Source organism: Scleropages formosus, chromosome 4 (assembly GCF_900964775.1).
Source record: "Scleropages formosus chromosome 4, fSclFor1.1, whole genome shotgun sequence".
Lineage (NCBI taxonomy): Eukaryota > Metazoa > Chordata > Actinopteri > Osteoglossiformes > Osteoglossidae > Scleropages > Scleropages formosus.
Genome location: NC_041809.1, coordinates 20,838,855 through 20,862,294, shown reverse-complemented (window position 1 = coordinate 20,862,294; position 23,440 = coordinate 20,838,855). Strand labels below are relative to the sequence as shown.

The following is a 23,440-nucleotide window of genomic DNA, read 5'->3' as shown; positions in this document are numbered from 1 at the left end:
AGAACATGAATTGTTTTTTAAATAAAATTATGCACCAATATGTTTTTTTGTTTAACAAATAAATACTTTCAGTGATGCATGCTGGTCCCAGTCATTATTATTATACTGCCTAGCCAAAGTTTTGAACCATAGTCACTTACAAACCTACAATTTAACTTCTGCAGGTAGCCAGATCTTTTCAGCATAGCATTTAAGGGTGCTGACAGATACAACAGAAATCTCTTCGTGGAATTCAAACCGGCATGTACGCAGTTACAAGTCCACGTGTTTAACCCTTATGCTACTCATTAAGCCTAATTATTAATGAAGAGTCAGGTAGATTAGAGCAGAATGGTTGATTGTGACCACGTCATTGCAGGAACCTCAACAATTTGTGTCACTGTTACATATACATTTAAAAGAAACAGATTCTGATAATAGCATTATAGGAACACTGATTGTGTCTTACTGCTGCATGTTAGCTCGAGAAAGAAAGACAGCAGAGCCACATGCTCCCGGCAACTCAGGAAATCTTTCATGGCCATGTCAAGTCCTCCTCTGTTTAGTTCCTGTGATATTCTAAATTACCATCGCTATAGAAACTGTAGCCCCCTCTCCTGCAGCTCCGAAGGTCCATTCAGCCTTATCTTTTCTGTGACTGCGAGCTATTGCTGTGGAGGGAGAGCACATTCAGGGCCTTTCCATTTCTCTTGCTTTTGTTATCTTTACACTTTAATTTTGTTTTTGTATTAATTTCATATACAAACTTGCTTAGCAGTACAATGTCCTCTTACCATATACAGTAGTACCTGGATAATAGCTGTAATCTTATCAATGCACACAATGCACTAGCACAGATATTTTGGTTCAACACCTTACAAGGTTTCTACAAATAATGAAAACCTCTAATCCCTCTTGTACAAAGGATCCTTCTGTTTATCATACCATATTAACAAAGGCCTAAATAAAACTCACCGAAAGCTGTGGAAAGCATGGTGAGAAAAAAAAAAAAACTCAACACTCTTAATTTAGTTTGTTGACTGTTCTCTTAATTTTTTGGTACTAACGCAGTCATATTTTTATTGTTGACATTTTGTTGCCATGTGTGAACATTAAGTTGAACTGCTCCTCACATGTTTTCTTGCGCATACTTAAATTTTTGTGTTCTCATCATGAGCAGATTGACCAGTGTTAAATATCAAGTGCCAGGACTGCTTTTTATCATTAGCCTCTTGTCATGAAAACGGAAAGCCACAGTAATCTTAATGAAGTGACAAAGGTGCTTTAGGTTAAAACTGGATGACAGCCATGCCATTTATCTGAGGGCAGCTGGGGTGGAATCTTCTAATACAAGGAGACGTTCTTTTGGCACCATTTAAACACATTGACCATAAAATTGAAACTGAAAGACAAAAGTTGTTGGCTTCAATGCAGATTGGCTTTATCTGAACCTATTTGGATGCCCTGTGGCTGGGCATTACTTAGCTGTTTGGAGAACCCAGGCGAAACATTTAGTTTGGGTCCATCTACATCATAGTCCGTAATGACTATAAACAACAAACTGAGTGAATATGGCTTGCTGAGTACTAACACACCTTGTTCACCTATTCATCTAATCAACAGGACTAGTTGATATCAGTGTGTTGAAGCTCAATTACAACAAAATTGTGCAGTTCCATGGCTGAGGGATGAAACTGATGAATACAGGTTTCTGGACCCCAAACCATCAGTTACATAACCCTTTGAAAACACTGGCACAAGATGCTTTTGAAAGTAAATCCACAAGGGTGATGATGCTTTAGGTTTACGCCTTTAGTAACAGTAATCTGGTATGCAGAATAATGATCAAGTAACAAAAGTAAAATACAACTAGACAGTGAAGAAACCACAAAAACTTTTTTTTTTTTTTTTTTAAAAATTGATTGCAGTCTGCAAGCAAAGAGCATATTAACCAACACTTCATAAATTAGCTACACTTTACAAATTCAGCATCACACAATGATGGTTCCTGTGGGGGTCTCATAGTCCTAGGCAGTTATTTATTTTATCTATTTCTAGGGGCTCTGCTGCCCTGGAGCCACTTATTGCTTTGCTATTCCCACTGAATCAGTTGCAAATTTGCCACCTATCCCCTACCCTTTGAGAACTTTGCCCTATACAGCTACTGGCAGCATTTGTGCTTGATACCAGAGAGACACATTGTGAAATCTGCAGAATTCACTTGGGCTGCTTCAGAAGAATGGCTAAATATTATGGTAAAACTCTGTTAAGATTAAATTGAAGGCCCTACCTGGGTGGTCAGTGCTCAGTGGCAAGACATATTTGAAATATCAGTAGGTTGTTTGACACTTTCCAAGTAAAATAATGGGGTTTATTTCTCATGCTGTTGACAGATAACCAAAATGCATCTTTGTTAGTAAAAACTATGCTGACATTCTCCAGTATCTTTGCAGTCTGCTTTCAATAAAAACATCTACATATTTCAAGTACATTTCTGTGCCTTATCCTGCAATGTGTCTGGCCAGAAGAACCATTCCAGCATGTGTAGTCAGATCTGTGAGGAAATGAATTGTATCTTTTGTATACAGTTTACAAATCCTCTGAGCCATAATATGCTTGTTCATTCATGTTTGCCTATGATGAATTGCAGCAAGTGTGTCCATCATCAGGTAGTAACATTAAATCCTATTCCTGTTCAGCCTTCTCTTCATCAGTGCTTGATGCCAAACTTATTGTTTAAAAAAATACTTTCCAGTAGTTCTGACATTGTGGAATAACCCATATGCTGTCAATGTGTAAAAAAAAAACAGCCTTTTCAAATCTATGGAAGTATGAATGGGGAAAAAAAGGAGATAGTTTGTTTGCTGTAATGGAACAGTAAATGAGATTAACTCAAACGTTATAAACATACAGACTTCTTACTAATGAATGTAAGTGAACATGAAATAGAGGGAAAAAGTTACATATTTCATTCCAAAATGTCCTTTGTTCAAAAAGTCTGTTCACCTGCAGAACTTAGTCTCAGTTTCCTGCTTTCAGTTCTAATGTTGTAAGTGCAAAAAATAATTCTGCTCATGGCTCCTATTAAATGAAATAATGATTTACAGAAAGTGAAAAACAGTATAGATTGTATGACAGCCTTTCTTACAACAATGATCCAAAGGTGTTTAGAACATGAACAAGTTCTCCATCATTCTTACAGCAGGTTATACTAATTTTTATAGTTACACCTAGTGTGTGTTTTTCAAGGTAGAGGCCAAAGAAAATGCAACAAGGAGTGTCTGTCTGAAATTTGTCCTTATGAAGGAAAAGCATTAACTTCAGGTAACTGAAAACAAGGCAACATTATGTTTAAACCTTTTTTTTTTAACTTTCACTAGTACAAAAAACATTGCACATTCTCATTCATCGCACATTCTCATTTAAAATTTCCATCTTGTTAGGAATCTGTCTTTTCAACTTGATCCCCACTCTTTCATAATTTCATAGTGTATTGACTTATTGCCTGATATTTCACAGTTATTGATCACCTTAATGTGACCTCAGGCCAATTTCATAATTTTATGAATGATCAAAAAATAGAAACACTTATGTGTCAGTGATGTTTGGAAAACACAACCACCACCACCTGAAACACACTTTTAACCCTAAAGTTAAAAGTAGAGGACAGAACATTCTGAAGGCACAATATTTCGGAGGCACTATATTTTTTGTCTGTCATTTAAGAATGCGAAAGAGTTTCAGTAAGCTTCATCTGAATGACAAAAATGCAATGGGACACATTGTATCCTGAGTCATGAACCATAATCCAGCCCTGTATGTCCACCTAATCATCCCCTTGGCTCTTTTTCTATAGGAGTTACACTGTTTTTCATGCCATGCCAAGTCTAGCTCCTATACAAATAAGATTTACATATAAATCTGTAAATTAAAATAAGAATGCTTATTGGATTCGATGGGAAGCGTTGTTGTCGCTGGACACAGTGACGTCATTTACAGGAGCAGTACATGCCGATTAGGCTGGACAATAGTCTGTCTCCATAACAGAATGGATGAGCCTTTCATCACGCACTCCACTTCATAAGTCCTAAACTTAATCTATTTAAAAAAAAAAAAGATTTTGTAATATCTGATACTACCTAAATTTTGTATTAATAATTAACACTGGCATCTGATTTCACCTGATTAACCTACTAAAAAAGGAAAGTGTAGCTGTAACAGGTGGACAGAGGCGTAAAGTGTAATAACACCACGTGCAGAGTATATTTATAAGTGCGTAGTGCCTACTGCAATATACACTATAGATGTAATATAATAAACGTAGAACAAAGATACAGATATGATAATTGTGCAAGTTAATAAATGAAAATGAAATATGTGACGAGAACGTAGAAGCGTCACGAAAGACAGCAGTGGAACGTGGGAACCGGACAGAGGTACAGAATGGTTCAGACAGGACGGAACTGGGGACTTGAACACAAACACCCACGGGACAGGACTTGGGAAACCAGTGAGTAAACAAGAAAGGTGGTAGAGTATGTTATGTTCTTTGTTACTTTTCTAGCTGTTGGTTGTTGATCATCAGAATGTGAACAGGTGTGTGGGTTTGTGTTCTGCCTCCTGTTGTCATAGGGGGTTATCACTTGTCACCAGAGTACAATGCCCAGGAGTAGTGAGCAGCCACTGGTACTTGGACCCCAAGAGCTTTAATTTTATCCCTTTGGCTGCACTTTTGGGTTTTTCTGTTTTCATCTCCATTGTTGCCAGTTGGAATTCTCTATTGTTAATTATATTTGTTATATATATGCTTTTAAAATATTTTTAGTAACCTTGTTTAACATTGCAAACATGTTCAGCATTCTGTCCCTCTGGTGAGGTTATGAAAAACTTGGGTGAATTTAGTTGAAATTCTGCACTGCTATGGACTGGGATCCTGTTAAGGGTATACTCTGCCTCATACCCTGTGAATAGATGGATGGATGGAGAGGCTGATCTATTTTACATTTAAATTTATTTATTTAGCAGACACTTTTCTCCAATGTGACTTCCAACAGACACTATGTAGTGTTATCAGCCCACACACCTTATTCACCGTGGTGACTTACACTGCTAGATACACTACTTACAATGGGTCACTCATCCATAAATCAGTGAAACACACACTCTCTGTCACTCACACACTATGGGGGAACCTGAACGGCATGTCTTTGGATTGTGGTAGGAAATCAGAGCACCCAGAGGAAATCCACGCAGACACAGGGAGGATATGCAAACTTCACACAGACTGAGTGGGGATCGAACACACATCCTGTCACAATACCGAGGCGCTGTGAGACAGCAGTGCTACACCCACAGAGACTAAACCAAAAAAAGTAGAGAGGATCTCCTGAGGGAAAACCAGATCAGTCTGGTCCTAGGGTGATGAGAAATGCTCTTCGGTGACCATTGACCAGTGCTGCTGGAGAAGTGAGGAGGAGGGAGTCAGTCTCACACAGCATAGGAAACTGAGGCTGTGGGACACATCTGGAGGAAAACAGTATGTTGTAGGGTCTCAACATCTGAATGTTGAATTCTGTGTTTTTTTGAGTTTGTTCATATGTAAGTGTAAGTACCACTGTCATGAAATTACTTGTGGTGAATAAGTGACTACTGTGTTAATGGATTGTTGGAGGCTATAGGTTGCCACCACAGAAACAAAAAAAATTGTTAAACAGGGGTGTAAGACAGAAGTTTCAATACTCTTCAACTTTCTTGACTTTTAAAAATAGCTTTTGTTATTTCTTCACTTCGATAAAATTTGTTCAGAGCAGTTTTTCGGTATTCAAGGGATGACCGTTGTATTACGTGGTTCAATACCAGGTTACAGTTGGACATGCAACAATGCATTTTAGTAACAATAAACTGCTTATAAACTAAAAATTAGCAGCAGTGTCAGTTGTTAAATTTACTTCCTAAAACACTTGGTCCATAATGAAGGCATAAAAAAACTTTTAACTCAGCATATTGAGGCTATTTGTTATCTGCAATACATCCAGTTTAATGAAGTGCAAAACAATTTAGAATTATAATCAAGCGCATAACTAGTTTTGGTTCTGGGAAATAATAAATGATGTATTTTTTGCCTGATGTCTAAATAATTGGTATCTGAACTGAGTTATAGATTGCTTTGGAGAAAAGTAAATGTAAATTTAAATACTGCTTATGTGATAGCTAAGAACTTTTCTGGTTTTTACAGATAACCGTTAAACAGGCTTTTAAACTGGACTTAAATGTGCTTTTGAGATTTCTTATTGGAGACTTGGGAAACTGATTTCCAGAGGATTTGAAATCCTGAAACAGGTCAAAGAAGTTGGTCAACATTTCAATCAGTTGAACTATTAGGCCATGATGAGCTCTCACATGATATGTTGTCTGCTACTCATGGGAAACAAGCTCCAATATTTAGGTGCCAATACTTCCCATTGGCACCCAAACCAAAGTACCAGTGGTTGGTGAATTCCAGCAGTGTTCAGGTGTATTCTGTGTATTCATTGTCACACCATGTGTCATCATTGACAAGAGTAAATAAGGCTGAAGAGAAGAACCACCAAAGAAAACACTACCCAGCTGTCCCACTCTGAACAAAACCAACAGGATATTCAACGCATTTTCAGATTTAAGAGTCGCCCTCACATACAGAATAAAAAGTACATATTTTCAGCTTTAATTCCAATGTTGAATTTTGAACCCTCAAAGCTGATGTTTGATTATATTTGTGAAAATGTGTATTTGTGTTTTTAAAATGCCATACAGAAGTTTAATAAGAGGAAATAATCAGGTTCCTGATGCTCCTGAAGTCATCCTTTAGTTAATATAATTGTTTGTCACAAGGTTTCTTTCAGATTTTTAGCCTGAAACATTACTTCATAATGTTGTAATGTTTTCTCTAAACATCATTACTTTGTAATGTTCAGAAAATCAGATATTCCATTGTAACAACAGACAAGCAATTCAGAAAGCAAAGGATATACAGAATGAAAAGCAAAATTCCTTTAGTCAACACCATTGATCTACACAACCTAAAATGTTCGGCACTTTACAATGATTCACCATTTATAAACCAGGGTATTCTTATGGGCCAAGGCATTTAAATCAGAGACAGACTGCAAAATGACAGCTGGGCTACACAAATACCTTCATCCCAGTTTACAAGACCTCACTTTGATGAGCATGTGAAATTAAACAGCCTTAAATTCAGAGTACAAACTATAGTAGTATAGTCATAGTTGCAAGAACCACCTTACATAAACTAAATGAGGAACAGATGAATAACTACTTTACATAAGTGTACTCCAGATCTTCAGTTAGATAAAACTGATAAAACTGGAATTTTATAACAAGGATAAATTAAAAATTTACATTGCTTATAATTAACTTCTTTAAAAATATCTTTATTGGTTTATTTATTATGTGTTCAATAATCCTGGAGTTTTATGTAAAATATTTACTGACCTCATTATACACTGTGTGATCATTTTTCATAAATATTCTGTCACTCACTCTTAAGGCCTTTTTTGTTTTGTTTTTCCAGAAACACAAATTCAGATTATAGATATTCAGTAACGACCTGTCAACAAGTGAGCGCTCACAAATTAAGAATACAAAGAATCCAGGGCAATATTCATCAGAATGTCAATGTAAATAAAACTAGATGCTATTCATCATGCTGGTAACACATTTGCAATTAATAATCATTAAACTGATTCATCTGAAAATGAACTATGACACACTATATTAACTTGCTTGTTTATTAGCATATTAACTTGCTTTCTTTGCAATGATTCTTTTATTTATACTGAAATATATGTCAAAATGTATTTCAGGACTTCAGAAAAAACTGAACATGTGATGAACATTTAAATATGGTGAAAAACATCATACTGATGGTGGTTTAAAAATAAGCATTCCCATTATTATAATAAAGGGATCTCCAAATTTAAATCCCCCAGTGACTCCGGACTCATTTTGTAAGAAATATTCTTTCCTTGCTTCCATCTCTTGACAGCAAAGGAAACTACTGTTATGATGAGTTAAAGTGGTACAGAAAATTATAGGAGTTCACTTCCTGTCGCAGCTCCATTTCCCTCCCTCAATTTCTTGTGTGGACCAAAGCAATAATTTCAAACAGAATTCAGTGATGAATCAATACTGTTCCTAATTGGTTTCCTGTCACTCTGCACAGGAGCTATAACTCTGAAGATGAATTCAGAGGTTTCCTGCTCCTTTAAAACACAGGCAAGCAATTTATTCCAAATCACTTACTAATTCAAAATTGTGTCCAGAAAGAAACGATAAACACTGTCTTTCAAATGGACATGACAAAGAATGTGGTTTCTGGCCCAATTAAGCCTAATTGCATTTCTTACCAGTAGTTTGTATATCCTAATTTGTTTCAAAGCATATAAATTTTATCAGTTACAACCTGTATCCCTAAAGGACATCAAGGTTCAGATGAGTTATTAATTTGGCTGCGTTGCCGGCAGTCCCTTTTTCCGGAAATTAAGTCTCAACAGAGAAGCAGCTGGGCTCTGTCCAACTAATTGGCTCTCAGGAATATCTAACAACAGGGTCCATGGCTTCTGCTGCTGTCAAGACCTTGGGTCCTTTTAAGATTCAAAATCTTCATAACCAATATTTAGAAATTTTGAGGGGACCTTTTCTAGTTAAGGTTATTCGCCAAAATCATTTCTACGTTCAAAGTTAGTCATCAAAAAGCTGGAGAATGGGACAAAGCAACCAGCTGTTTGGTCACTCAAAATCAGTAATAATGACCTTTCCTGTGGTTCTTCATGACTATAGGCATCCCATATGGGGAAATAATCATATGTTGTTTGTTTTGTCGTAACCCACTGAGTGCTGTTCTTGTATTGTTCTCAGCAGATAGTCTGCAATCAGGAAAGTATGTTAAAGAAATGAATGCAGTCTGATTGGCATTAAGTAATAATTAGCCTGATATATTAATTTCCGTAATGAATGATGGGAGAGGGGCAGGCATAAGCTTACAGACAAAACAAGTCCTGAGGAAGAAAATTAAAAATTAGAAGGACAGATTTGGAAGGAAACCCATCTGGGATGAAACCGTGATTTTACAGAACGAACCTTCATTTATTGTACTTCACTCAGGGATTTTCATTAATATGACATTTTCCAAGGTTCCAGAAAACTTTACAAAAAAAAACTGGTAAAATCAAAGGAGTGTAAGTTCATTTGAAACCCATAGACAGAAAAATAGGAAAGATGAATGAGCAAGGCAATAGTTCATCTTTACTTTAAAAAAAAAAAAAAAAAAAGATCTAAACTAAGTGAAAATGGAAGCTACTGGAATTTATCAAACCCAACTGTTTTAAGGAAGCAAATTTCTGCACCACACACTTGTTTTTGTTCAAGTTATGAATGAAGTTTTTTTTAGTTACTTGATTTAGCCACCCCCCCATTGTACGAAAATCTAAGCATTTCATGTTAAAAAATTAAAATTGTCCACAATCTTTACCTTGAGAAGATACTGCTTAAGTACATTGGAAATAGGTCAGTTTCAAAGTCAGTCACTTCCTCTCGGTTTGTTATTCTGCAAAATAAACCTTTAAATGTAAATGTCATTGGTGTGGTGGTTTTGAGCATTATATATATATCATTATTTAGATTCTGAGCAGCATAAAATTTCATAGCACAAAATTGTTTGTACACTAGGTCCAGCTGGAACCATGAAGTTATAGTAACCTCTAAAATATTTAGATACGAATGATAAAGTTTACACCGTATTCTAGATTTAGCTGAAATTGATCAATTATATGCATCATAAATCTACATCATCACTAAATATGTTGTGGCCACTAGTTTACATATAAAAATTAGTTTTTCATTATGCAATCATCTTAGATTGGATTAAAATACATGTAGAAAATTGGTGCTCACTCTTTAACAATAGTCAATCATCCACTGCAGGTTTTCATCAGATCAGCATAGGCCACTTCCGAAGTCACACATATACACACCTTACAGACAAGAGTTACCAGTTCACCTGAAACACCTCTTTGTACAGTGGAAGGAAACCCAAGGATCTGGAGGAAACCCACAGAACATGCAAAGTCAACACAGGGTGAATAGGGATCAAACCTATTCCTCCTTGACCTGTCTGCAGCATTCGACACTGTCATTCACCAGATTCTACGCTCTCTTAGTCAGCTTGGGATGAAAGGAACAGCACTAAGATGGTTTGAGTCCTACCTATCTGACAGATCCTATTAAGTGGTCTGACGGGGGCTCCCGTTCTTATCCTCTGCCTCTCTCAACTGGTGTCTTGCAGGGCTTGGTACTGGGTCGTCTTCTCGATCTACACCTCCTCCCTCGGCCCTGTTATTTCCTCCCATGGATTGAAATACCACTGCTACACTGATGATATCCAGCTCTTCCTCTCCTTTCCACCTAGAGCATCAGACATTTCTGCGTGCATCACTGCCTGCCTGTCGGACATCTCTGCATGGATGTCTGATCACCACCTACAACTCAACTTCTCCAAAACAGAGATCCTACACCTCCCAGCTGGCTTGTCTTCCTGTCATGATCTCTTCATCAAACTGGACAACTTACTTATTTTGCCTACCTCCTCGGCTAAGAGTCTGGGAGCGATGATTGAGTCAAGTGTATCTTCCTCTCAGGACACTGAAGCCAAAACCCAGACCTGTAGATACATCCTGCATAACATCCGCAGGAGCCGTCCTTAACTCACAACTGACTGCGCAACTACTTGTCCAGCTCATTGTAACATCCTTTCGGGACTACTGCAACTCTCTCCCGTCTGGCCTTCATGCTACTGCTATTAAACCTCTACAGCTGATACTGAACGCTGCTGCCCGAGTTGCATTTGACTTGCCAAAGCATTCCCATGTATCTCCTCTACTCGTTTCTCGGCACTGGCTTCCTATAACTGCCCAGATCAAATTTAAGACCCTGGTTATGGTCTACAAACGCATCAATGGAACTGCTCCGAGCTATCTAAAGGACTTGATCTGTTGCTAAACGCTAGCCAGACTGCTACGCTCTTCCGCATCTGCCTGCTAGGTGGTCTCACGCACAAAAGGTAAAGCACGGAGGTTCTCGGTTCTGGCTCCATTGTGGTGGAACGGCCTCCCCCTCTCACTCAGAACTGCTGAATCTTTGTCCACATTTGAAAAAGGGTCTTAAAACTCACCTCTCCCGGACTCATTTCGCCCATGATCTCTTAGTTTATGTAAGGTATAAATGTTCATGCCCGTAAGGTATGCATGTTCATGATCATGCTCGGATCAGTCCTTTATAGAGCCACTTCTGCAATGTAACGTAAACGTTTATTTGTATCTCAAAAAAACACTACTATGAAGGTGATTAGGAATCAGAGATATTCTGGTAAAGTTTTGTCCAGCTACTTGTGACGTCAGTGCATATGGTGAAGGAAGGAAGCTAACTGAACTTAAGGATCATACATCTGCAGCTATGTTTCTTTCACCTAAGGTAATGCACACATTGTATTTTCTGTGAGATGTACATCACTTTGAAGAAAAGGGTCTGCTAAATGAACAAATGTAAACCTACATTCCATCTTATAGCCAAGGCACTGTGAGGTGACATTACCCTCTGCGCCACCATGCTGCTCAAAAAATTGACAATTGAATAGAATCCTTGTTTCTTTAACTCCAAGTCTCTGTAATTTTTATTCTTTATATATACAGTATTTATAAATATGTATCTTTTATAACTGCATAGAAAAAAATCTTAGAATTTTTTCTCCTGTTTTTTGTTTGCCAAGCAAAGCATTTGTTTTAAAAAATGATAAATTTAGTACCACTACTACTTAAAAGTAACACTGCCTCTTTCCCAGTCATTAGCAGGGTATCGATGTTGTGCGTGGGCTGGGGGGGGCAACCAGACATCTTAATCTAACAATGGGCAGGAATTAAGGTGATAAGGTGTTAGCCAGAGGCAGGAAAGATTCTGCAGAAGTCCAATTTGCCTACAGATATTGAAAACAAATTTACTATTGACCCAAACGCTTTGTCGGACATTTAAGCTGATGTTAAACAGTCTTACATTTCTCATTTTAAGTGGTAAGATTAGGAAGATAAAAATCACACCAATTTGCCTTGTAAATCTCAGCTCAATAGGACAGCAGCTCCCTGTCGCAATGGCTGAGAATTCAATATTCTCTCAGCAAAAGGAAAGGAGAGGAGAGTGGTGTGCAGTTACAGTGAAACCAATGGACTCTAAAACAGGCTCGGGGCAGAACAGAGCCACACATTTCAGAACAACTTCTACACACTGGTGCCATCATGATGAAAATGTGAAGATTTAATATAAGGACTTATTCCAGTATATTGTATAACATGTGAACATGCACTTGTTTGTTCTGTGGTGTTTGTATGGAGTTTAACACAGTGTGACAGACAATAAAAGCTTACCAACTCCTGTTCAGTGTTAGCATTTACCTTTCTTCCTTTAACCTACTGATTTGCTGTGATTTGAAATGAGGGCATGTTCTCTTTGACCTACGGAGTTAATGTTTTTGCATATTCATGTTTTTGCTTAAATTCAGCCCTCGTCCATATTCAGCTAATACAGTGTATTATCTATAAGTATAAATGTTAGAATTTTCAGTCCTACTATTAGTAAGAGCATGTATCCATTTTTTCTTGATATAGCCACCGTGCGCAAATGTAGGAAGATCAATAATAATTTCTCATATTTAATCGGGATGTATAACATATCCAGTAGAACTGAAGTAAAAATAATTAGCTTCACTGTCAAGAAATCGGTAAACAAATCCATCAGCTTTGCCCAAACCAAACCATAAGCTGTCCCAGACAGAAATTATCCTCTTATGTGATATCTTGGCTAACAAAGAAAATCCTATTTATTTGACAGTATGAGGACAGAGTATGAAATGTAAGAAGAATGTTATTTTGAAATATATAAAAACCTGAGTACCATGTCATGGAATTTTAACACTTGCAACTGGAGTTGAGTCATTTGGAGGTGGACAGAAGTAGAATGGCTCATTTGTGACATGTTGTCTTTTTCCATTTGTCAGGTATCAGGCTCCTTCTCTGGCTTCAGCCTAAGACTCACTGCTCATGGATTTCCTCACAGAGTACACCTACAATGACTCCTACTATGGCAACAGGACAAATGGGCTCAACAACACAGAATGTGAGCCAAGGCATCCGTACAACTACTACGCTATGCTACTCACGCTGCTCATCTTTGTTATCGTCTTTGGAAACGTGTTGGTTTGCATGGCTGTATCCAGGGAAAAGGCCCTGCAGACCACCACCAACTACCTTATTGTGAGCTTGGCTGTGGCAGATCTGCTGGTGGCCACACTTGTCATGCCCTGGGTGGTCTATCTGGAGGTGAGCTACTGCAAAGAATACATGATAACACACTAAGCACACATGGTCAAGGTTCATTAGCTGTTTCATAATCTTCACCCATTAGTTACTTATGCAAGATTTATTTGATGAAAAATAAGTGGCTTCTGTGCTACCTTGACAAGTATAAAACTTAATACATATGAGAAAATATTTTTAACTTCCCTTAATCTGATTGTTAAAAGAAATGTCATAACCATTTGTTATTGAATTTTTTAATTTTCCTATAACAAGTGCCTTAAGATATATGTGCAGTGATTCGAGTAAAGAGATTCTTGAAAGATTATTACTTTCACACTGAAACTGTGCAACCAGTGCTGTATATGTATTGCCCTGATATTAGATTGAAACCCAGAGTAGAATAAGGCATCCCAATTGCTTCTCAACATTATACATTTCTACAGCCAAGGAAAATTCAGAGCTATTACCTTATGCTTTTAAAATTTATTCTTAAAATTTATAGGGTCTTTTGTCTTTATACTTCTTTGAATTCACTTGAAATGAATTGAGGAAAGAAAACCTTAGTTCTGTTAGTGTAAAGGTCTGTGCCGCAAGCAAGATCAGGAATTAGAACCAACAAAGTAAGCTATTTGTCAAGGTAAGCTGAAGAACAATACAACAATGGGCATGTTCCTGTGTAATCAAAATGCTCAGGCTTCATACTACAGGGCAAAGAGAGACTGGGACCCTGCATGTGAGACTGATCCGTTCCCAGTTGTTTATTTGGGCTTTGGCACAGTGGAGTTTTGGCTAATGGTCCCTAACCATTTCAACTCAGGGTTAAGCAGAGTGATGGTAACGTGCCCACTTCTGTTTGCATCTACCACTTGTGTTTACGCTTTCATTCATTCAACTAAACACACACACCTTGCGCAAAAATATATCATATTTCGGGTTCTCATTTTCTCACAGCATAATATTGTGACCCAGTGATATAAATAAAACACAATCCAGCAGCAGTGCAGTTGATGCTATTTCAGAAGCACAGTTCCCAGATTCCGAAGACGGTGATTTGCGTGTAATTTTTTTTAAATCACACCTGTGTTTATGTGTGTAACCCATTGGGTTGGATTACAAAAGTTTATTTTCTGAGGACGCTTAAAATAAGAACTTGTCTGAAGATGTTAAGTTGAATTCAATTAACTGTATTAAAGCTGTGAAATAAAAACAGAGTTTTTGTAACGGACAAATATTGAATAAGATTGGTGTCTTGGGGGTTGAAATCATGGTGTCACCTGCTAAAATAAACCATCTGAAAATAATAATCTGCTTTTGACAGGAATAAAAAAAGTGGTCATCTGCCTCAAACAGAAACAACAATGCATGCAAGAAGCGTTTCGTTGCACGTATGAAGAAAATACAGATAGGAAGTTGTAGCCTGCTGAATGTCAGTAGCTCTGCTGTCAGATGTAATAAGGAGGAACTACAGAAGCATTGCACAGTGCACTGTCATTTGTCCCCTTACTTCATTTTTATGTAAATGCAGAGATTAACCACAGAATTTTTAAGCACTTATTCCAAGCACCTTTGATCATGCCTCTTTGTTAAAGAAACCATGAAACTGTACACAGTGCTAGTGGTCTTCTTTCTGTAGTTAATTTCAAACATCTAAAAAAAAAAGTCCTCCATCTAACATTGGGGTCACATTTAGGTTGCAGTAAGGTTTAACTGAAATGTGTGAATTACAAAGGTGGTAACTTTATAAGGTGAAAATGCTTTGAAAAGCGTTTCACACAGACTGACTGCAGAGCATCCCCAGAGTACCAAAACAGCTCACAGAGCCTATAGGGCCTTTCAAGGCAGGGAGTATAATTCATGCCTATGGATTACAATATAATCTCCAAATTGAAAGCCTTGCAACTTCTCCTGACAGGGTGTAATCTCTGTTATGTCCTGTGGTAATATGGGAACAAATGCACCTGATTAAGAAGCGATCAAGAAGCATCAGTCACTGTTTCACTGTGCTATACTCAGCACGGAAATCCGTTAATCAAGCACAGCTGATGTCTAAGTATCTAGAAGTGGCGGCTGTTAATTAAACCAAAGATTAATGCAGTGCTGCATTTAAGGGATTAAGACCCACAATACACAAATCACTTAACCCTTCAACCTGTTTGTGTATCATTGCTTTCATTTATTTAAAATGTATTATTATCTATAGGCTTAGCAAATGTTTTCAAAGAGACTTAAAGGCTACATATGTAATGAAGCAATTCAAATAATTAAATATTTAATTCCTAATTTAAATGACAGCTCATAAAAAAACTCAGTTTTTAGTATAGAAATGTACAGTACATAATTTATGAAAAGATATTAAATTCTGAAGTCTGAGTAACCAACTACAAAAATCTGAATCCACAGGTAAAGTCCAAGATATCCAGACTATAAAGAAATGTATGGGTCAAGCACAATTTCCACAGTATCAGTGCTGAGAGTGTTCTGCGCTGAGAGTGATGTGACTTGAAGACTGTGATTAAACTGTAGGATGAGGGACAATAATTTTGTTTTCTGAAAGCCCCGTGTCTCTTGCCTCATTAGAACAATTGCATCATTAAAATTTTCCTGCCTAAGCACCAGGCTACCTGTTATGAAAAATAACATATGACAAAATTCATATTCATACAGTACTGTAGCAAGCAATACCAACATAATGTTCAAAACTGTCACATCGAAGCATACACCTAATAAATTTTAATTTCAGATAATTCAATACAAACACATGCACGCTGGTTCCACATGTTACACATTTTTGAAGATGCAAACATTTTTCAGTCTACACATTTAGTGCATCTTCTTCACCAATCTATTTTCTAAATTTTCTGTCCATTGCGGCGCAAAAAGGAACTGTTTCCATGAGCTGTCATTAGTTGGCAGCAAAATCCACTTATAACAGAAGCAGAATATGAGTGTGGGCTGTTTTCATTTCCTGTGCTTCTACAATGTTTATGGTGTTTACAGCTCAAGACTGGTGCTCCAGTGATCAGCAACAACATGAGGAACTATGATTTGTTGTGTAATCATGTTGAAACAACAAACTATCGCTTAAGTGGAGGGACGTCTGCATTATTTAAACTTTTACCAATTGCGATTTTGGCATTACGGACGAATCGGGACTTCTAGTCCCAATTTTGCTTGTGAGCTGAAGACACACTTTGTCATACTGAGATGGATGTTCTAATCACAGCAAAACCTGTCACATGTCTGTCAGCTTTAGAGATGTTCTGTAGGTGTGATGTAAAATGATGGCTTGTCCACATTATTAGGTGATAAAAACTGCATCCCTTAAACAAAGGCCGTGAAAATGAAATTCTATGCAGCTTCCTGTTATTATATCATATGTACATTATTGAAGTCCGTAACTCCATTACTGTAAAAGGCAGCATCATACAGTTTAAAAACCCAAATATAAGGTATAATTTTGAGGGTACATATGAATTCATTAGACATTATCAAATTTGCAAAGCTTTAAGATTAAGACTTAAAAATATTTTATTCCTCTTCAATACATTTGGTTTTATATTTATTGTAAAATCTTTTCAAGTTTGCTTATATAATGAGCAAGTAGCTGTAATCTAGATCAAATGTTTGTATGTTTCATTAAACTTTAAATAGAAGTTCATATGTTTCAGGTCCTTTCTTGCCTAAGTCTCTCTCAGCTGCTCTGTTTTCCCCGGATTTAATCTTCCTCCATCCCTTGGGTGCCAGTCAGTTTTACTTTTAAATCCTCAATTTATTCATTTATGGGCAAGTAACATTGCCTCTGACTTACATGCTTCATTTAGGTCAGTTTATATTTAGATTTACACACATACAACATTATCTTTGATTGACAGAATTTGGTCGGGCATTAGCTGTATAGACATTATAGCTTCAGCTGGGAGAAAAAAAAGTTTTGTTTATTGGCCTTAAAGTTTTAAGGATGAAATTTTATACATCTTTGTGACTTGATTTTACGAGGGAACTGCATACAAATTTCACATGTACAAGATACTGATCATTCTCCAAATCCCCCCTTAACATAAATACCTCAAATCACAAAGAAACCAAAAATTGCGTTTTTGTTTTGTTTTCTTTTCTCAGCCCATTCTTTCAAACAGCTATAAATCACTACTAAGCCTGCCACTTTCCATCAATCATTGCTTAATACTACATAATTATGTCTGCCTTTCCTAGGTGGTCGGGGAGTGGCGCTTCAGCAAAATACACTGTGACATATTTGTCACCCTGGATGTCATGATGTGTACTGCAAGCATCCTTAATCTGTGTGCCATTAGTATTGACAGGTAGGTCCCCCTACCATGCTCCACAATCTGAGACAGCATGCAATATAAAAAGTTTTGTATTAGGTACTGCACACTTGAGAGATGCTAGAGAACTTTGCATCAACCATGTCAGTCCCAATCAAAGGCACTTCTGATCAATAGCAACACATCAGAACCGCATTATTTCTGCAGTGAGTCTTTCCTGTGTGCTAGAGAGGGCTGATTCAAATGACTCTCAGATGTTCTGGATAAAAAAAACTGAGTCTGTGATAATGAGCATGGTTAATGTGCCGTACTTTAAATCCACATTACTTGCAAGTGAAGCCACACTTTGTCAATTGATCATACTTGAAGTACATGATTGTTTTACAAGCTTATTTTATTGTAAGACACCTACTATACTTTTACATGATAAATTACACTCAGAATGTGTTACACCCTAAGATTTTGTCCGACAGACAATTTAGCATAATTTAGCATTAGACAGAACGACAGCAGTAGAAGGCACCCAACACCTTTCTGAAGCATTATGAAAGTTTTACAAGATATAACCTTCTTTATTGAGGGCAATTAAATAGCTAGTATTCTTACACTTCAGCATTTTCCAGAACTAGCAATTTGCTAAATTGACTTCAGGCAAAGAGTTTTTCTTAAAGAGCTGAATAACAGAAATGTCAATCATTTCCCCTGCGTCCCATCTACTTTCCTCTACTCCACATTACCTCTTTATTAAGTTACAATCATATGACACACAAAAAAAATCATATTCACACTCATTTGTAGCAACTAAAGATGCAGAGTGCCACTGTGACTAATACAAGAGTTAAAGTCACTATTCAGTCTGCCCTTTGAATAACCCATACATTAGCACAAGAAAAAAATCAATTAAAACATAATACGCTTCTGAAAATGGTCTGCAAAAAAGAAAAAAAAATTGTATTTTCAAAAAAATGTTAGCAGTTTTAGCCATTGGTATTTTCTAACACTCCAGTCTCTCTCCACTTCTTGCTCTTAAAATAATGTTTTTCCCTAATAATTGCTCCCTGTATTATTCTCTTGTCCCCTTCAATCTCTCACACAGGTATACAGCTGTCGCCATGCCTATATTGTATAACACCCGCTACAGCTCCAAGAGACGGGTCACAGTAATGATCTCTGTGGTCTGGGTTCTCTCCTTTGCAATATCCTGCCCCCTGTTGTTTGGCCTGAACAACACAGGTAACAGCATCCCTCTGCTGGCTTTCAGGGATGCTCTGAAGACTTTACCCCTTACTGCACATTCACTTTGGTGCTTCAAGAAACCGCATGATCAGCAGTGGAGAAGAGGCATTTACTTACTTTAATGCCCACTTTAATTCTGCTCTTTATGGTCTTCCCCATTTTAATTGCATGCTGACATCCATCATAGAGCTACACCCAAATGTGACCTCTGGAAAGCATTTACCTATAACTTCTTTTAAATCACAATTCTGTACTTAGAGTTGCAGTCATTCACTCATGACATAATGCATGGCTTTATATGACACTTTCAGCAGTATAACACATGCTCATTTCCCTATACTTCCTATTATGCAATTATACAGTTATTGAAGCTGCGTATAAACGTATGAATCTATATGAACAGAATCAGAAATCTGAAGGCAAACTATGTGTGTTTTGTAAGAAAATGTTCTTTCCCTACTGCCTGGCAGCCACTCGCGACGAGGCCCAGTGTGTGATTGCGAACCCTGCCTTCGTTGTGTACTCCTCCATCGTGTCCTTCTACGTTCCCTTCATTATCACACTGCTGGTATACGTGCAGATCTACGTGGTGCTCCGGAAACGGCGCAAACGCGTCAACACCAAGCGCAGCTCCCATGCGGCCGATGCAGAAGCCAGCGCTGCCGTGAAGGTCGGAGAGCACGCGGCTCAGCTCACCCATTTGGAACAGCAAATTATCTATGGTCTCTGCTTGTAGTGCCACAGTGTAGATTGATGAGTATAGCCAAAGAGCTCCTCCTGAAAGAGTGCTTTTTGTGGATACCAAGTAAGCGATAGGAAAAGGAAAATTTAGTATTTCATTACAGAGGAAGAACTGAGAAGCAGAAGTGCATTAATCATGTATGGTAACTAGTCGACATTCCAAGACTGAATAGAATAAAATCCTTTTCTGCCTGGGTCTTTAAGTACCTGAGAGAATCTAATTTGTGAGGGATAAAATATGCTTTCACACAAGACCAGAACCAAGGCAAGTCTCCAGTTAAGTTCCGCACTTAGCAAAAGTAAGACACAGTTTTTAAAGGCTAATGAAAACCTCAGCATTTTGCTGTCATCATTAGCATTTTAAAGTAGTGGTCTTCATTTCAGAGTACGATCCACTGATGGGAAAAATTATCATGTTTTTGCAATTAAATATCAGCAGCAGTACTGTAATTTATGGTACCAACATTTATATCTTTTTACTTTGTAAAGTCATTGAATCCAGCAAAATTTAAGTAATGAACAGTAACACATATCTCATAGAGTTTCAGAACAGAAAATGTTTTTTTTTTTCTCCTACCGGCTTTCTACAGAATACTAACACTGAAATGCATTGAAGGTTAAATCCTGAAATTGAGTGTCTCCTCTGTGTCCTGTTTCTGGTTTTCAGCTCCAGGAAAAGTGCACCCACCCTGAGGATGTGAAGCTCTGTACCATGATTGTCAAGTCCAATGGAGGCCTTTCTATTAAGAAAAAGAAAGTGGTAATTCGAATTCCATTGTTTTTTCCTCAGTGGATGCTTTTTCTTTATTTTTTGCTACTCACCCAAAGCAACTTAGTTTTACTCATATAAACTTTCAACTTCAAAGACCGTTTCCATTTCCTTATGTACAATAGTACAGCACCTGCTGACCCATTATTGACCTCCTGTAAAATTTTAACATTATAGTTGCAGGACAATTATTGCTAAGTCTTTCAGTCCTTCAACACTTTGTTACCCAGTTGCTGAATGCAGTATATTAACATTGTGTTGGGTGCAGAGAAAAATCATGACAGCTTGTAAGGAAAACATATAAAGACTTCATGAAGATTGACTCAAGGATCATGCTGGTTTTGTAAGAAGATCTTAGCCTCCTATGCAGTTATGAGCCCTGAGAAAATTTACATAAAGCAAAGTAGAAACTCATATTAGCATGCAATCTAACTACATCAAGTGGGTATAAGAATTAAAAAGACTTGTATGTTAAACTGCAATACTTTTCCACTTTGTGATGTCAATAAACTAAGGCTTCAGAAACTATTAAAACTTCCTTTAATGGCAGTCAAAGTGTATTCTTTTTAACCATAGATATATCTATGCACCCCAACCTGAAGTCACATTGATGAAATCTGTAATAGTGAAAAATTATTCAATTAATCATTAGTTTTGGGTCACAGAGTTAGTTGTGAATGAGTGGGGTAAAAAAAGAAGTGTCATACTTTAGAAAAAACTTGTATAAATCTTATATTCAAGTGGAAATCTATACATCACTTTTATTGTGAGGCTAATCGTACAATGGACAAACTTATGAAAGTGCTATGACAACTCAAAATGAACTGATGGTCTCAGGACCGTTCTCATGGATGTCTCACATCTTCAGATTCTAATCCAGGAGGCTGCCCAGCCTGCAGCTGACATGGAAATGGACCCGATGACAAGCACCAGCCCCCCAGAGAAGAAGCAGGCACCCACCGGTGGTAGCCAACAGCTTTGTATGCCCACCCCTTCCAACCAGTGCCAGAGCTCCCCACCCCCTTCCCCAGCTGAGAGTCGGCTCAACGGTGAGAAGAATGGCCACGCTAAGGATGTTCTCGTTCCCAGAGCCACTAAGGCCTTTGAGACCCAGGCACTTCCTAGTGGGAAGACCCGTACCACTGTCAAGGCCCTGAGCAAGAGGAAGATCTCACAGCAGAAGGAAAAGAAAGCCACTCAAATGTTGGCTATTGTCTTAGGTAAGCCTCAAGAATTTGATGTCACTTTTGTCAGAAAATAAACAAGATTCCAGGCTTGAATAATAGTGTCTTGCGTATAAAGCACTCCGTTTATGCAGGCATAACTTTCTCACTGAAAAGGCATGCTGATGTATCTTATATGTACATCTGCATACACACAGGCATCCAGGACAATGAAGTGCAGTTATCAATTTAAGTGCAATTCTTTGTTTTCCTACAGTGTATCAGAAATGTCTTTCTGTTTCAGGGGTTTTTATCATCTGCTGGTTACCCTTCTTCATTACTCACATTTTGAACACACACTGCACTAACTGCCGCGTCCCAGCAGAGATGTACAACGCCTTCACATGGCTGGGCTACGTCAACAGCGCCGTGAACCCAATTATATACACCACTTTCAATATCGAGTTCAGGAAGGCTTTCATTAAAATATTACACTGCTGAAGGCATTACAACATGGACGGCAGCAAGGGAGGAGGCCAGCGCTCCACACAAGGGAAGTCCAGTTGCTTCTCAGTTTGTTCTTTGGGACTTCAATGGAGAAAATGCAGTAGAGAGAAGTGTAGGATGACTTCTGATCTACCAACACTTTTGAATAAAAAAAACTACTGCTCTGGATTTATAATAACCCAAAACTGTACTGTATTTCACTCAATGACAAAGACCATAAAGGTTTGTGAATATAGTGTATAGGGTCCCGGTTTCAAGGGCCAAATTGAATAATAATGTTGTTAAAAGCACAACTGTCAGGGGTCAATGAGCTTGGAGAAGTATACTGTAGAGTGGCTCTGGACAGGACGTTCTTTTATGAAATGAGATCTGTTTATGTAGGTCATTACTTATAGTATTAAATGAATGCATACATGTATTGATAAAAAGAAAAAATCAATGGGTTCAATAGGAAGCACAAGCACAAAAAGAAGGATGTGTACACTGGGAATCCAGCAGTGCTACACTGAAATATGTGTCCCTTACAAAAGTAGATCTCACTTTTTTCCGTCTTAAATTTTTTTTACTGTGAACGGCAATGAAACATTAAATGTAAATATCGCAAAATAAGCCCATGACAAAAATTTGAAATGCATGCATTTGTATTTTGGATAAATCCTAAGCATATACTGTACATGTGCTATGATTTCACCATTGCTTGTTCTGCAAACCATATTCTATACATTTAATGAAGTCATGAGTATGTACACTTCAGCAGAATGTTTCATCTTGCATACTGTAATGTGAGAATGTGATCATTTCTACTGCACTGTAGATGATGCCAATTATAAAATATCAAAGTTGTTTTTCGCAAATTCAAAAGGAGAAATCATCATTAATTGCTTAAAGATGCAGTAAACCAATTCTAGAAATTTTAACAAGATTCTGATCCAGTAAAAAAAGCATTTATCCCTGAAACTAATAGGAAGTACATTTGTTTAAACGTAAAATGAATTCCACATATCCAGGAATATCTCATAGTAAAACAACAAACTTTGTAGCTCCAGATAAGAAATTAGGAATATTATAAATAAGAGGAGACCATTTACACAGCTTTGCATTTAACTTACACAATACATAAACTCTACAGAAGCATGTAACTGAATATGTAATTTAAAAACTTTACGGACAAAAATTCATTGATCAGGTAGTAAAAAAAGTATTTGATTCAAAAGGATGTAATGTGCATCACTTTTACAATATACAACTGTACGCTAGACATTTTAACGGTGTACATATTTCAAAATGAGGGTTGTCAGGAATCATGCACAGTTCAGGCCAGATGTGACTTGATTTTTATGATAGAAAAAGTAAAACTTC

The 23,440-nt window shown here is 37.4% G+C and overlaps 1 protein-coding gene across 1 annotated transcript in view; it reads left to right on the top strand.

Annotated features, from left to right (window-relative positions):
• drd2b (dopamine receptor D2b) overlaps nt 1–22,075 on the top strand; it is a 30,065-nt gene extending 7,990 nt beyond the window's left edge. Inside the window, exons 2-8 of the mRNA XM_018755166.2 lie at nt 13,079–13,400; nt 17,592–17,701; nt 18,762–18,898; nt 19,372–19,571; nt 20,310–20,402; nt 21,280–21,631; nt 21,879–22,075. Coding sequence (XP_018610682.2) covers nt 13,122–13,400; nt 17,592–17,701; nt 18,762–18,898; nt 19,372–19,571; nt 20,310–20,402; nt 21,280–21,631; nt 21,879–22,075 — 1,368 coding nt within the window. The 5' untranslated portion in view covers nt 13,079–13,121. The remainder of the gene's footprint in view (nt 1–13,078; nt 13,401–17,591; nt 17,702–18,761; nt 18,899–19,371; nt 19,572–20,309; nt 20,403–21,279; nt 21,632–21,878) is intronic.
• The last annotated feature ends 1,365 nt before the right edge of the window (nt 22,076–23,440 follow it).